At 29.9% G+C, this 17,253-nt stretch overlaps 1 protein-coding gene across 1 annotated transcript; it reads right to left on the reverse strand.

The window, feature by feature from the left end:
* Nucleotides 1-6,399: 6,399 nt before the first annotated feature.
* LOC132272750 (uncharacterized) lies at nucleotides 6,400-12,075 on the reverse strand. The gene is made up of 6 exons (XM_059773844.1): nucleotides 9,795-12,075; nucleotides 9,409-9,684; nucleotides 8,605-8,777; nucleotides 7,042-7,199; nucleotides 6,874-6,942; nucleotides 6,400-6,604 (listed from the first exon to the last, which is right to left on the reverse strand). The coding sequence occupies exons 1-6, from the start codon at nucleotides 12,073-12,075 to the stop codon at nucleotides 6,400-6,402; spliced, it is 3,162 nt and encodes a 1,053-aa protein (XP_059629827.1).
* Nucleotides 12,076-17,253: the final 5,178 nt, after the last annotated feature.

Here is a 17,253-nt window from a genome sequence, read left to right on the forward strand (position 1 = left end):
CATAACGGATATGATTCTAAAGAAATTGGGGTTTACCTGCAGGGGGGATATCCCCAGTCTATTGAAGACATAATTAAAGAAGGGGTGCAGAGGGAACCTAACGACATTCAGTTGAAGGTTTGAAAATAAAACTTCGCCGGGAAGGAGGCCGGCACCGGTCATAATATTAACATCCTTAGGGTAAACCCTAACTTGGATGTTGTCAGGAAGTCTAAGTCTCATACGAAGAACATCTAGATCTACAACCATGGTGGAAGTGTTTGAAGGATCTAAAAGGGTAAAAAGAAGCCTGCCGAAAGTAAAAAGGAACAAAACTAACCTCTGAGGTAGAAAGCAACAAAGAGCACTGCAAGACCGCTGGAAGAATGACTCTTGAAGGATTTCACCGGAAAAAGCTTAGCACTGTTCTAAAAAGAGAGAGATTTGACTGATGATGGAGACGGTAAAAAGGCATGAAGTGGTATTCTAGAGCCTTATAAAGGCGAGGGGGACCCGAGGGCCGAAGCGTCAAGAAGGCAAGAAATTCATCGAGCCCCGGAACATTGATTCTGGATCTGACCGTCCGTTCCCCCATGTGGGTTTCTCGAGCCGTCAACGTCATGATGAGACGCCTTCAATAATTACCCCCTTATTAAACAAGGGGTAATTATGGGGGCAGTTGAGGAGGCCCGAGATGACATGGGCCGGATATGACTTGCAAACACGACATTCAGTCCGTACAGATGGGTCAGGCCCATAGAAAGACACTGCCATATGGGCCGAACGCGCATAAGCCCATCAAAGATGACCAGGACTCATGGAGGAATGGGCCTAGATCCAGCAGTCCATCAACATTTGTAAATATCTATAAATAGGAGAAGTAATGGAAAGAAAGGGGGAGATATTCTTTTGGTTGAAATGCAAGAATTCTAGAGAGAGAAAAAGGGAGGGAATTTCTTGTATCTTCAGCTTTAAACTTAAAACCATGTATATTAAGATATATTCTAAAATATAGATTCTAATCAATTATATATATGTATGTATATAATTATCATTTTGTAATCCACATGGATCAAGCACAAAAGGAATAACTGTAATGTTTTGAGTTCTTTTATAAATACATATATATATACACTAGAAATTCGTACGTGCAGTTGCACGTAATTAAAGCTAATAAACATAAATAAATAAATAATTGGATTAAAAGTATTGCAAACAATTATACATTTGTTATTTAATATTGACTTAAAATCATGGTCACGAAGTTTATTATCCTTATATATACCATGTCAATTGCACTCAATTTCATTTCTTTGTTGAATTTCTTACATTCTGAATATGGTTGTCTCTTTGGTCAGGTGACAAATTTTCATAACTATTTCTATAATATGCGTTCAATTTATCACGTCTATTATCGTGTCTCATTGAATTGTTCCACCTAATAATAGAAAATATAAAGTAAATAAAGGTGTTATTTTCATATGAAATCTATGTGTCTAATCGAATGGTCCACCTTGCAAACATAATCTTGTTACATCTAATAATCTAATAATAGAAAATATAAAGTAAATTAAGTTGGTATTTCATATAAAATCTGTGTCTAATTAAATGGTCTACCTTACCAAGATGATGATATTTTTCTACTTACAAATTTTTCTGTATTTTATATATTCATTGAAATAAAATAAGAAAATGGTTTTAACAATAAGAAATAATAAACTATTCTAGAACTTAATAAATGCTTTATTATTTAATGCACAAAAAAAGTACACATAAGCCAACATAATAGAAGATTTTTATTAACTACGAGATTAAAAAAACTAAATTGTAAAGTATAAATTTTTCACTCACTTGTAATTTTTATCCCCTTTTATTTGAAATTAGCAATGTACTCATCAAGGATATAAACATAATTAGGTTAGCATTAAAAAAAAAAAAAAAAAAGATTTAAGTTTCATGCATATAATGAGATTGACAAAACTTTCGTGAGTCTTTGAATTGTTCCACATAATAAGTAAGCATAAAGTAATTTAAGATGATGATAAAAATTCTAGGAAAAAAAGGCCAAAGTTAATCATTAATGATACGGAAAAGAATATGATAAGTAGAAATTAGGAAAATGAATTCAAAACTCTCAAAAATAAAAATAGGTGATAAAATTTGTACCACTTAAATATTGTATTCAATGACCCACAAAATACAAAAATCAGGAATATATAAATGATTTAGTTGATTGAAATGAGGTATGATACTTTTTATAAATTTTAATAAATGGCTAATTTTGTAAAAGAGTGACAAAAAAAATAAAAATAAAAATGAAAACATGATGCATTATGATAGTATTACAGTAACACTCAATAGGCTAATATCCACTCACATGATTAATATTTAGGTTATTTTAAAGTTATTTATATATAAATAAAAGTGAAAACAAATATATATTGTAATAATAAATCAATAAAATGAATAACTAACGTTGACTTCTCATGCATTTTTGACTTTTTATTATTATAATAACCATTCCAAGTGCATCGTGTTAGATTTTTTTTAGATTATGGAAGAAGATATAAATGCTTTTAAGAAAAGATAAAGAGAGAAAGTTAAAAATTTAGAGAGAAAGAATGAACTAATTTAAAATTGGTCATTTTTCATCAAAAAGGGAAAACGGTTATTTTATTAAATGATTTTTAATTAAATCAATTGTTTTAATTTTTTTTTCTTCCTAGTTGGTACTGACCTCTTCGTTTTAAATTGTATAATCTATCTCAAGGATTAGAAAGGAACAAGGAATAAACTTTTTTTTGAGGAAAAAGGAAATTTGTCTCCAATCCAACGTTTATTCCTTGTTTCCTATTAAGCGCGAATAAGATATGAGACACTGGTAAATTTTAAAAAAATAGGAATATGGACACGGTATGAATACGGCAATAAAATAATAATATTATATATATATATATTAATAAATACAACTCATTTAAATTAGGCCAATCATCTTTTTTTTCAAAAACATAAAGTAAACAGCACATATTCTATTAAAAAAAAAAAAAACAAATGTAGAGAGAGTATTATTTATAAAATAAAATAAAATAATATATATAAAAGAAATAAAACTCTTACCTAACCCCACTCTTTTTCTCCCCAATCACATTTTTCAATAACCCACTCACCTACGCGTCTCTGCTCCTACCTTATCTTCATATCTCAGATCTATCACTTTGTTCAACCAACTCACTCACGTCTCTACCGTACCTTACCTCTATCTTTACAATTTCAGATCTCCGATTTATAAACACAAAAGCAATCAATATTACGCCATCGTCTTCCCCCATGGTTTCCGATCATTCTCTTACGTCTCTCTATCTTCACAATTTTTACATCTATAGATACATCCTGGTTTGGCTCTCTTCTCAACTTCTTCTTCTCTGGCTCTCTTCATCATCTTCCTTCACTACTTCAGGCAAAAGAGACTGGTGAAATAGCTCAGTCCCGAGATGAGAAGGCCATGTCTGTTCAGATCAGTGCGTGTCCGATCTGTGTCCGGCCGTGTCCGTTCGGTGTCCGACTGCATCAAATATATTAAAAAACAGGACACGGTTAGAGCGTGTCGGACACGTGTCCAAGCTTGGGATACGCGTGACCGTGTCCGACACTGGTACTTCGACCCTTATAGTCGTGTCAGTGCTTCATGGTTTTAAAGTGATATATATATATATATATATATATATATAATATTTCCTTAAAAGGGTTTAAAGTAAGGATGGACTTTAGTTGGGCTTGGATTCTTAAAAATTAGAAGGTAAAATAGATTTTTTGTTTTTAAATATTGCGTCGACGTTTTCAGTGATTTTAAAATCGATTAATCATTAAAAAAGGGGAAAAAAAAAATCCATGTATGAGTCCTATGAAAACGTAATTTTTTTATATTTAAAAAGAACATTTTAGAATAATTGGGATGGAGTGAATTAATTATGGAAAGCTTCAAATGATAGGAATTTCAATTACTAGCAATAATAAAGGAAAAAAAATAATCATTGTATGAATGCTACTAGAATGTAATTTTTTCAATTTAATAAGAATAGTTTGAAGTAATTGGGATAGAGTGAATAACAATTAAAAGGGGAGAAAAAGAAGAAGAGAAAAACCATGGTATGAATTTTCTATTTAAGAATAATACTGAAAATACTATTTAATTTTCATAATGAGATATCTTCAGAAAAAAAATGAAAGCACAATATTTTTCTAATTTAAAATGACCAACTAAATAATTAATCAAACTAGAAACAGTTTATGCAAATAGAACTATTACTTAGTTATTCTAAACACAATAGTAAAGTATAACACGTTTTCCTAAATAAAATGACTGGTTTTTATCTAAGCCGATATAATTCAGATAAAAAAATTGTATTAGTTATTTTAAAAGACTCGACTTTTAATGAATACCTAATATTATTAAATGAAATGTTAATTATCTTATAAGATATGACTTAAAAAAATTGAAAATCGATTAATCATTAAAAAAGGGAAAAAAAAAATATCCATGTATGAGTCCTATTAAAACGTAATTTTTTTATATTTAAAAAGAACATTTTAGAATAATTGGGATGGAGTGAATTAATTATGGAAAGCTTCAAATGATAGGAATTTCAATTACTAACAATAATAAAGGAAAAAAAATAATCATTGTATGAATCCTACTAGAATGTAATTTTTTTCAATTTAAAAAGAATAGTTTGAAGTAATTGGGATAGAGTGAATAACAATTAATAGGGGAGAAAAGAAAAAGAGAAAAACCATGGTCTGAATTTTTTATTTAAGAATAATACTGAAAATACTATTTAATTTTCAGAATGAGATATCTTCGGAAAAAAAATCAAAGCACAATATTTTTCTAATTTAAAATGACCAACTAAATAATTAATCAAACTGAAAACAGTTTATGCAAATAGAACTATTACTTAGTTATTCTAAACACAATAGTAAAGTATTAAAAGAAACAATCAATCAATTATGTTTTAGAAGTACAATAAAATATATATTCAATAAAGTAAACAATCAATTATTCTGCAACAATCCAAATCAAGTAGATAAGCAAACCAAAAACAAAAATCTAGATAACTACTAAAATATAAAGCAATTTATGCTCAAGCGTGAACTAAAATAGGAATCAGAGTTTGATTCTAAGAAAGATCCATGTCATAATGTCACATTGAAGTTGATTTTGTATACATAATATATATATATATAACTACTAATTCATACTATGTGCCAAGCTCGTCAGATATTATAGCATATATTTATATCTATAAATATATTAAACAATAAGCATATTGAGAGTACCATGATGAATAATTCTGACTCAAAATAGGAAAAACTTTTTCTGTATTCTCAAAAACAAAAATATAAGTAATACGAAATATATATTGCAACATACCTTAAGTCAAAATAAGCCTAAAGTTCTCTGCATAAATTAAATACTGATTTTCTTGGGTACGCTTTGAAGTTGAGTTAGATGACAAAAAAAAATGTTGAAAGAAGAGATGGAATGATAGAGGATGAGAGAGGCAAGATCCCAGCGGATTATATAATGTTCTTCATACACCAACCGCCGTGTAGACATGAAAAAGGAAGACATGTCCGTTTGTTCCTTTGTTTTTCATAAACTATTTGATTTTTATTTTATTATTATTATTATTTTTTTAAAAAGTTTTTTTATAATTTTTAAATAAAACAAAGTGACAATGTCTTCAACCAAAGGGTTAAAACTGTTTGATATTTTTTTTTTTAAAAAAAGAAGGGGAACAGAAAGGGAAACTGTTTTTTTTTTTTTTTTTTTGGGAATTTTAAAAATAAAACGAAAGGGTATCTTTTTTTAAAAGTCAAAATGTCGTGTGCACAATAATACAAAAAGTGTATATAAAAAATAGAAATAGAATACACTTTTATAGGGTACTAGAAAATTAACACGTGCAATGCATGTAAAGAAAAATTTATATTATATAAATAATTGGTATTTTATATATTATTTTATCTCAAAATAAAATAAAATTGACTTTATTTTTTTTTAAATCAAAAAATTAATTTAGATTTACGGAATAGATGTTAATTCAAATTAAAATATTAATATGATTTATATGAGGGTTTTAATCATCTTTCTATCTAATTATTAAATACATTATGTTAAAATAACTTTTTATATATTTTATCTCTACCAAACACAATTAATCAATTAATTATATCAATGAAAATTTATTTCGATCAATTCTTAATGTATTACCAAGAATTGAGAAAAATAAATTCAGAAATTTATAACATGGCGAGTGTAAAAATAACTATATTGTATTCTAGAGTGGACTGTGGTCAAATAGTATTCGCAATGTGGTGCAATATTACTAATTATGATAAACAATGAGAGTTAACACACTATGAATCAATATTCTGAATTTTTATATTTTTCCTTTGGAAAGAGCGTTTTATCCTTTTGGGAGATCGAAGTTCTGCAATTGGATGATTGTCAGTGCTAAGTTCTTCTGTTGTATCATTGTCAATGCTAAGTTCTGTGCCAAGTTCTTCTGTTGTATCATTGTCTCGGCCAACTTTTTTAACTGCTTGTGCGACGAAGAGGCCTCTGATTAATTCATCAGAAACATAAATGACTTCCCTTCACATCTTTTAACAATGTCACTGAACTCATTTGTTTCTTCTTCCTTCAAATATTTATAAGAAAAAAAAAAAACTAACCTTATTTTTCTTTTATAAATTATATATATATATAATTTATTATATAATGTAATGCAAATTTTTTTTTTTCTTATATTAAAATATTATTAATGATTCCAAATTGTCACCTCATTTTTTAGTCGTAGAAGATCTTCCAAACAACAATTTATTAGTGACTGACAATCATCAAAAACTGTTATCTTTGCTTCTGCATTTGTATCTGTCACTTTTAGTCGCATCACAAATCTGCATAATGACCAATTACAATAATAAGTTATTTACGTTTATAAAGTTTTTAAAACTAAGGTAATTTTAAAAGTAATAATCGTAATAAAAATTGAATACCTTTGAACGCATTTTACATTCTTTATGTTGCAATTGGTACAAACAATACCACTGTTCAGTAGTTTGACTTTCTTGTTGCATTCCATACAAGCGTCGTACCATGGTTTCTTTTCATTTTCAATTTCTTGAATTGTTGCTTCGAAATAATAATTTGTTTTCTAAACAATGATAAGTAAATTTTATTTTTGTATGAATAATTTAAAAAAAAAAAAAACATTTAATAAGAAAACTAATATAATAAATTAAATAATTATGGAAAGTCTATACTAAAAAACAAATGTATATAGATTCATACCATAAATGCAGTTTTTGATTTTCCAATAATCTCGTTGAGACAAATTTTTTCGGCTCCATCAAAAGCTTTAGATTTTGAATTCATAATGAGAGCACATATATCATTGCCGGATATAGTATATCAAACCTGCATTTGTAGTATGTACGTGTGATAACTTAATTTGTATGTATGTAATGATTACTATATATATTGAATACTTTAAAGTATTTAAATTTATGGATCAAAGTAACTATTTTTAGTAGAAGAAAACAAACCATTTTCTTAATGTGTTTACTTCGTTGATGTCCATATTGATCTGCAATGTGGATCCTGGATGTGTTTGAAGAGCGACACCTTAAAAGTACAATTATTTAATTATATATTTGTAGCATCATAAGGAAAGATAGATTGTAAAATGAGAACATTGATTCAAAAAAAAGGAAAGAAAAATGAGAACATTGATGTCTATTTATATGTAGTGTACCTTTGTAAATGTTAACTACCACATTTGTTAAAGTGATTATTGGTCTCTTGTTTACCATTTTAATTATTTGTTGTCCTTCATTTTCTGCAAGATCTGCCCATAATGTCAACGTCGTCATTCTTGACCTGTTATATAGTTTAATAATTACTTCAAGTATTTATTCTAAAAATAGGAATTTGTGAAAAATAGTTTTACTCACTTTGTATCTATTATAGTGATGTTACACATTTTAGATATTCCATCACTTTTCTTCTTAGATTCGATCAACATGGAATTTGCTTGAATAACGATTCCGAAAGCATCTGCAAGCTTAACAAGTTAGTTTCATATATTCAATTGAGATATATTGTGATTCACAATTGAGTTCAATGTTAAAAAATATATATATAAACAAAGATTTGAAGGGAACTAACCAATTGTCTCTTTGCTGTCAATGTGTTTGTTTATCTCTTCGAAATCAACAAAATTGTAATTTATTTTGTTCAAACTTATTTTTTCTTTCTCAATGATTTCAATTGATGTTTCGGTTGTAAACTTTAATTCGAATTCCTTGTGAACATTTCTATATTTGTGGTTCACTCGACTCACAATTCCATTAGAAATTATATAAGTTTTATGAAGAGCTAGGGATTCCTTGAATATGGTGACCACATCATTGAACAATGCAGCTTGAATTTGTGTTCCTTAAATTGTAAAAGATGATCAAATAATATTGACATTTATATATATATATATATCATATATCATATATCAATATCAAAAAATATAAATATAGAATACTAAAAGTAATGGATAATATACTTACTTCTTCATCCATTAGAATTACTTTCAATATTTGGCCTGATCCTTTGTCATTATGGTAGTTTTCAACATTTCCTCTACGAAGTACAATCACCTTTATTGTCCAATTCCTTTGCAAAACATCTAACGAATTTATTGTGTTAAAAGTACATTGGTTCCTCATGTTGAAGATTGTTTCTGTAACACAAGATAAAAACAATAATACGTTTAATGTAAGTGGAAAATTGTAAATAATAATAATAATAATGTAAGTGGAAGATTGCAATATATATATATATGAAAACTTTCTTACATGCTTGGCAACAAAACCTCTTTGTAGACAACATTTTTTGTATATTTAGCATTGCCTTCAATTCTTTGGTCTTTTTTAACACAGACTTTAGTTGTCGACATTGATGTTCCTCTAGATAACGCCACATATAGTTGTCCATGTGAGAATACATGCTCTGGAAGATATATTCCTACATGAGGAATTGTTTGCCCTTGTGCCTTATTTGTTGTCATTGCAAAACTTAATCGTATTGGAAACTGTTTTCTAGTAAAACAAAAAGGCAATCCCTCTCTGCCGGGGAAAGAGGTATCCTTGGAATCAGTACTTGTTTCCCTACATGTTGTCCGTGGCAAATTTCAGCAACGATTGTGTTATCTTTTGTGCCACGACATATAAACCTAGTCCCGTTACATAATCCATTTGCAGGATCTAAATTTCTTAGTAAAAGTATAGGACAATTAATTTTCAACGTTAGTCTATGAGGTGGAAGGCCGTTTCGGAGTAAAGAATTCAGAAATTCTTCTTGGTAGTAGGTACCAGCATCATCATTTGCTTTATCAAAGCTATAGTATGTTGAAGATTCTCCCGGAAAACGTTCAATGAGCTGATCGTTTATTTTATCAACAAAATCATTTCTTGTTGCTAAAATTGCTCGATTAGTTATGTATTCCGTTAAGTGAGAATTTTCTTGAAGGGACGGAAATATAGCATCTATCAATGCATTTTCAGAGTTTTCTTCAATTACAGAGTTTATAACTATCTCTTTCGGTAGTTGAATCATGTTGTCTAATAAAGTCAGCTCCTCTCCGTTGCCTACTCGTAGTAAAAATTCTGTAAATGATTGATCATTTCTTGCTCTCATGTTCTTTTCCAATCGTATTTTCTTCATTTTTTTTTTCTCCATAATTTAGACTTTACCAGACTTGCTTCAATAGTTTCAGCTCTAGTCGCTCGTGGTAGTACGGGTAACACTTGTCTGAAATCTCCGCCAAAAACCACAACTTTTCCTCCAAAAGATAAATTATTGCCAAGTAAATCTTGTAGAGTTCTATCAACTGGTTCTATTGCGTAACGTTTAGCCATTGGTGCTTCATCCCAAATAATTAGTTTGGCTTTTCGTAAGAGTTCCGCGGTTGAACTTTGCTTTGAAATGTTACAAGTAGTTGACTCGTCAGCTATGATAGGAATCTTAAATCTTGAATGTGCAATCCTACCACCTGGTAATAATGAAGAAGCCACTCCAGAAGTTGCAGTTGCAAGTGCAATTCCATGTTCAGATCTAACCTTCGCAAGTAATGCACGATACAAATACGTTTTTCCTGTACCCCTTGGCCCATCAATGAAGAAGATGTTTGGTTGATTTGAGATTATGCATTCAAGTATAGTTTTATATGCATTTTCTTGCTCATTGTTAAGATTTACTATTGCATTGTAATCGTCAGATGGAGTAACAATAGCCATTTCATTGGTGATCTCTCTAGAGGAATCATAACTGTTGGAATCATTCGCATAATCAATATTTGGCAAATCGTAATCATTTATACTTCGGCCCATGCTTATTAAATAGTTTTCTATGCTCTTAAGTGTTTCCATGAGTTGGTAGTCAGGTAAAGAATTGGGGTCGGGTAAAAAATCTTCTGACATAGCTTCAAAATAGTCATCCCAAAGTTTTCTAACATTACTTGGGTCACAAAAAACTATTAAAGTTGCAAAAAGCCTTCGAAGAGCCATTGGTATTTGGAAGCACATAGCATCGTTGAGGCACTCAACAATGCTATTATCGCTTTCAAGTAGACCTCTTCTTTCTGCCGACTCTTTAAATGTTACACATTGGAGACCATTAACATATAATAAATCTTTATATGATGTTGGTCCACGCACGTGGTTTAACAATAATCTTAAATAATACCTTTCTCCTTCGGAAGGGTTGGCGGCATTAACTCGTCCTATTACCGCCTTGTGGTGTCTGGGACTCCAACATTTATTTTGCTTGTTCCAAACATAATGCTCCGGAATCTCCCTATACAAATAGTCTCTACTTATTTCAGATATGGAGTTTAAATGAAAGAATTCTGTCAACATTGTGCGTGATATATCTTCAGAACGAACGATATATTCTAGGTTTTTGTTCTCCCAATACCAAAATATGTGTTTATTTGGAAGGTGTAATTGGAGGTTGGTAACCGAAGGATACATCTCATTTAAGTTAAACTCATAAAGTCTCCACATTGCTTCTTGTGGTGATACCCATCGTGCATCCTGATATTCTTTTATTTCATCTACGAAATTCCCTCCATCAACATTTGAGATGTGAATCGCAACACGATCATGTCCCTTGTATATATATTTATAGAGATATTTTACTGCTGTTATTCCCGAGCATATCTCGACATTTATATGGCAGTCATATTTCTCTAAAAGATATGGATTATAAGGAACAACCCATCTGTTATCTAACATTGCATTACGCACAAAGATTATTTGGCCGTTTTTTCTTCTTCTGTATATAGGGTATGAATCTTTACCTTGAATCGTATGTTTGACAAATTTACGTGGATAAAGATTTTTACATTTCCCATCCTTCATGCATGCATTCTTTTTGTTGAGATCTCCGCAAGGACCATGAATCATATGTTTCACTACTTTCCGATAAAGTGATGGATTTTCATTCTTAGAAGGAATTTCTGCACAGACCAATTTGTCGTATTGTTCTGCATTTGTAATTTTGAATTCAGATTGAAATATGAGCAATATGTGTGCGTGTGGCAAACCTCTTTTTTGAAACTCAATCACATGAATATGCGCTGCCACTTTTCCAAATATCGATCTTTTAAATAATTGTTGGTTCACATCATATAGCTTTGCTCTGAACACTCTAGCTGTTAAATCTGGTCTATCTTGTGGTAACTGCCCAAATTTCAGTTCGTCGCGAATTTCTTTCCAATCAGGATTACAAGTCATTGTAATAAAAAGGTCTGGTTTTTCGAATCTCTGAACCAAACACATGGCATCAAAGTATCGTCTACGCATATCCCTAGAACAACCTATGAAAGAAGCAGGAAGAACAACCCTTTTTCCAACTTTATCTCCTCTAGATTCTCCTGCTACAATGCTATCAACAATTCCTTGGTATAATTCAGATCGAATATGTGATTGTTGTGTCCGGTAGTAATCTAAACGAGTCGATTCAAGCTTAATGTACATATCAACCACATATTGTTGCAAAAGTCTTCCAGCATATAATAGAATTGATCGTTCTTTTTCACGTATTTGGAGTTTGTAGCAATAATATTGTCTGCATGAAACCTTTTTTGTTCTTCTTGCTACATCATCGTAAAATAATTTATTAAAGTTCTTGAATTATCACTTCAATAAATATGTGAATCAATTTTGTTTATTTAAATAATATATTGCATTAAGATTTACCTTGTTCAACTCTTGTTGCAATATCATGTTCAAAAATATCTTCTTCACATGTAACATGTTGAACGATACTTGGTTGATGTCGTGTTTTGATATTACGATGCCATCCAATTTCACTAAATGGAAATAATAAAGGGTATTGTAATGGATCATAACATCCAAAGTAGTGCCTTACTCTATGTCTTCTTCCTGAGTGCGCAGTAACAATTATATCTCGTTCTGAACGTGTATTTGAATTTGTTCCTTCTATCCACACAGCTGCAACTTGGTTCGATGAAGGTGAATTGTAAACTCTTTAGTCTAGGCGAACATCATTTTTTATAATGATCTCATAACTCTCTTGGACAGGAATATCTTTTAGCCTTCGGAAAAACTGTTCGTATGGATTTGCAGATAATATCTCCATTAACTTTACGACAATCGGCTCTTCCAAATTTGCATCTTTAAGAATTCTCATTCTATTTTGCAATTCATTATCAGTGTCATAGAAGTATAATTGGAGGTAACACGGTCCATTATCTCCAAGTGTAAGTGATGGTAATTCATGGTATACTTGACCTTGTGCACGAAAAGTATAGATCCCGGTTTTCATATTTGATAAATTTTTATCAAGACGGACTCCAAATGATGTAAAGGAGAATATACTATTATAGGCACGCAAGTTACGGTGGAAGTCTACAGATAATGCACTTTGGCTTGTGAACAATTCATATAAATCATTAGGCACATTCGTAGACATTAGGACTACTTTATCATTTGAGCAACAGAAACTTGGAGGTTCGTATTCAAATTTTTTTGCATAACAAAATTCACATTGTGGGACCTTCTTCAACTCATGGGACATTGTGTCATTATATGGTTTTTCCATCTCCTCTCGTTTTCTTTTCTTTATTGAATTTCTTACGTTTTGAATATGGTTGTCTCTTTGGTCAGGTGAAAAACTTGCATATCTATTTCTGTAATATGCATTCAATCTAGCACATCTATTATCGTGTCTCATCGAATTGTTTCACCTAATAATAGAAAATATAAAGTAAATAGAGATGGTGTTTCCATATGAAATATATATGTCTAATTGAATAGTTCACCTTACAAAGATGATCTTATTACATCTAATTAAAAATAGGGAAAAAAAGTAAATCTATGTGTTTAATTGAACGGTCCAGCATACAAAGATCTATCGCGTCTATTATCGTGTCTAATTGAATTGTTCCTCCTAATAATATAAAATAAAAAGTAAATAAAAATAGTGCTTCCATATTAAATATATATGTCTAATCCACCTTACAAAGATGATATTGTTACATCTAATAGTAGAAAATATAAAGTAAATTAAGAGGGTGTCTTAATATAAAATCTATGTGTTTAATTGAATAGTCAACCATACAAAGATGATATATATATTTCTAATTACAAGCTTTTATGCATTCTATATATTCGTTGAAATTAAATAAGAAAGTAGCTTTACCGGTAAGGAAAAATAAACTATTCAAGACCCTAATAAATGCTTTAATATTAAATGCACCAAATGCACCAAAAAAGAAAAAGAAAAAAAGCTAGCTAAAAAAAAATTAAATTGAAAAGAATAAATTTTCCACTCACTTGTAAATTTTATCCCCTTTATTTGAAATTAGTAATGTATTTTCTTTGACCTGCATACGTCATTGATATAAACATAATAAGGTTACTACTTTTTTTATAAAAAAGAAAGAAAGGAAAGAGGCCTAAAAAACAACGTACAATATGTAGTCACACATCAAGTCATGAACATAAACTTATTTTCCATGTTATAGTTTTTCTCATGCAATAATTATTTGAGAAGTATATAATATTATATTATTACAAAAAGGTGTATATAAAAAATACAAATAGAATACATAAGTAATTAATTAAATGATTTAATTTTATATAAATAATAAAATGCGACTTTTAGAAGAGGTGTTAGTAGTTATTTGAGAAGTATATAATATTATATTATTATAAAATTATAAAAAGGTGTATATAAAAAAATACAAATAGAATACATAAGTGTTTATAGTTAAAAGGTAACTTTTTGAAGAGGTGTTAGTGCGGTTAAAATGTGTTTTTTAAAAGGTGTTTTTGAAGAGGTTTTAGTGGAGTAATTAAATGATTTAATTTTATATAAATAATAAAAGACGACTTTTAGAAGAGGTGTTAGTAGTTATTTGAGAAGTATATAATATTATATTATTATAAAAAGGTGTATATAAAAAAATACAAATAGAATACATAAGTGTTTATAGTTAAAAGGTAACTTTTTGAAGAGGTGTTAGTGCGGTTAAAATGTGTTTTTTAAAAGGTGTTTTTGAAGAGGTTTTAGTGCAGTTAAAAGGTGACTTCTAGAAGAGGTGTAAGTAGGTATTTGAAAAGTCACATTTATTTATTAAAATAAATTAAATGATTTAGTATTGAACATCTACAGTCACCAATTTATATGCTGTCATAACTGGCTCATACCTATCCTAAAAATATCATACATGCATAAAGTCAATAAATTATCAAATTTTCTTAAATTTACACATAAATTAAGTCAAGCTTTGCAAACAGTTCCATACATCTGATCAAAATTCTGTTAAAATTACAAATGGTAAGCAGTTGATCACAATAACTAATGTGCAAAATTTTCTGCGATAACATTAGGATTCAAGCCACCTAGCATGAGATTGAAACATCAGTGATTAAATGATTTAATTTTATATAAATAATAAAAGGCGACTTTTAGAAGAGGTGTTAGTAGTTATTTGAGAAGTATATAATATTATATTATTATAAAAAGGTGTATATAAAAAAATACAAATAGAATACATAAGTGTTTATAGTTAAAAGGTAATTTTTTGAAGAGGTGTTAGTGCGGTTAAAATGTGTTTTTTAAAAGGTGTTTTTGAAGAGGTTTTAGTGCAGTTAAAAGGTGTTTTTTTAGAATAGGTGATTTTAGATATAAGTGTTTGCAGTTAAAAGGTGACTTCTAGAAGAGGTGTAAGTAGGTATTTGAAAAGTCACATTTATTTATTAAAATAAATTAAATGATTTAGTATTGAACATCTACAGTCACCAATTTATATGCTGTCATAACTGGCTCATACCTATCCTAAAAATATCATACATGCATAAAGTCAATAAATTATCAAAATTTTCTTAAATTTACACATAAATTAAGTCAAGCTTTGCAAACAGTTCCATACATCTAATCAAAATTCTGTTAAAATTACAAATGGTAAGCAGTTGATCACAATAACTAATGTGCAAAATTTTCTGCGATAACATTAGGATTCAAGCCACCTAGCATGAGATTGAAACATAAACTAACTCTAACGTTTGAATTTTGGAAAACGTTAACTTCTTCTTTTCAAAGTGATTAAACAGATGCTTTAAGCAAACAATAGCTGCAACAGCAACAAAAGCCAAAGCTACAATCTCAAAGAACACAAAACTACTTTTCGCTTGCATGGACTAATTTACTTAAGGGGCTTAAAGTGTCAAATAATTTAAATCTGTACCTATGAAGTTGAAAGGTCTTTTCTGTGAGTAAAAGAATCAAGGCTTCAACTATGTGAGCAGCACAACATGACAAAAACCAAAAACCAAAAAGGAGCATGAAAACAGAGAAATGTGCAAAACAGAACAGAGCTAGGTAATAAATAAATGTGATCAATTGAGAGAACACTACACCATCTATCATTTGGCAAACTTGGTAATAATCAATCAATGTTGCAAATATACGCAGTAGCTACAAATTTAAATAGGGAAAAAACAAAAACAAAAACAAAAGCAAAAACAAAAAAAATCTTGTTATTGTTATTTGTAACCAATGCTCTATGAATTTCACTTAGACGTGCTGTAAACAAAATGTCATTCAATAGGTATTTTTTTTCACCCTAAATTAAGCCAACGATGTCAATATATAGAGAAATTATTTACTTCAAAAGTAATAAACTTTCAAAATCGAATACAATACAGGCGCGAATGATTTTCAGGACTATGACCCAGAACGTTCAAATCATGCCCTAATTCTTTACGCATCCAAATCAGAATTGTTCTTTAATTCAAATATAAACATACCTTGAAAAAAAAAAAAAAAAAATTAAGGGTTTTGAGTTGTAATCTGATGTACATGAACCAAAAGAACGAGAACATCATGAATAATTCTGAATTATGGTCAACAAACTTCACATAATTAAGAAACATAATAGTAAAAAAAAATTCAAACATTCAGGGAAAAAAAAAAAAAATTCAACCATTGTATCCTCAAAAACAAAAATATAAATAACACAAAACATACCTTAAGCCAAAATAGGCCTTGAGTTATGCGCTTCAACCAAATACTGATTTTTGAAGTAGAGTTAGATAATAAATGTTGAAAGAAAAGATGGGTAGAAGAAGCAAGAGGGGTAGAAGAAGAAGCCAAAAAGGTAGAATGAGAGAGGCAAGATCTAATCCGCCGATTATATATAAGGTTCTTCAGACACCAACAACCGAGTAGACATGAAAGAAGAAGACGTGTTGGTTTGATTGAAATTGTTTTGAAACAATGAAAAAAAAGGATTTTTTTTATTTTTTATTTCAAAGAAGAAGGGAATAAAAAATAAAGAATAAAAAAAAAAACTGCCAAGTAAACAAGAAGAAGACGTGTCGGTTTGAACAATTGAAACTAATGGAAAAGAAAAATTACACGGTCTCTTGAAGAACTGCTTGGTATATATAAGCTGACCAAATGCCGGTGATGCAGAAGGCGAGCACCAGAACACGGTGGAGTCCGGCGCTGTGAGACTCCATCGGAGTGCTGGAGATCACCGGAAACACCAGTTCCGGCGAGCTGCGTGGGTTTTCAGACGGATATTTAAGACGGAGAGAGATGAGAGAATGTGAGATCTGAAAAGAGTATTTGTGAAGAATGAAACGACGGGACAATTCTCAACTGTCAAATGGAGTGAGAGCGCT

This window comes from Cornus florida, unplaced genomic scaffold (genome assembly GCF_030987335.1).
Source record: "Cornus florida cultivar Cherokee Brave unplaced genomic scaffold, ASM3098733v1 CherokeeBrave_3.0.0_Hap2_Chr09, whole genome shotgun sequence".
NCBI classification, from domain to species: Eukaryota; Viridiplantae; Streptophyta; class Magnoliopsida; order Cornales; family Cornaceae; genus Cornus; species Cornus florida.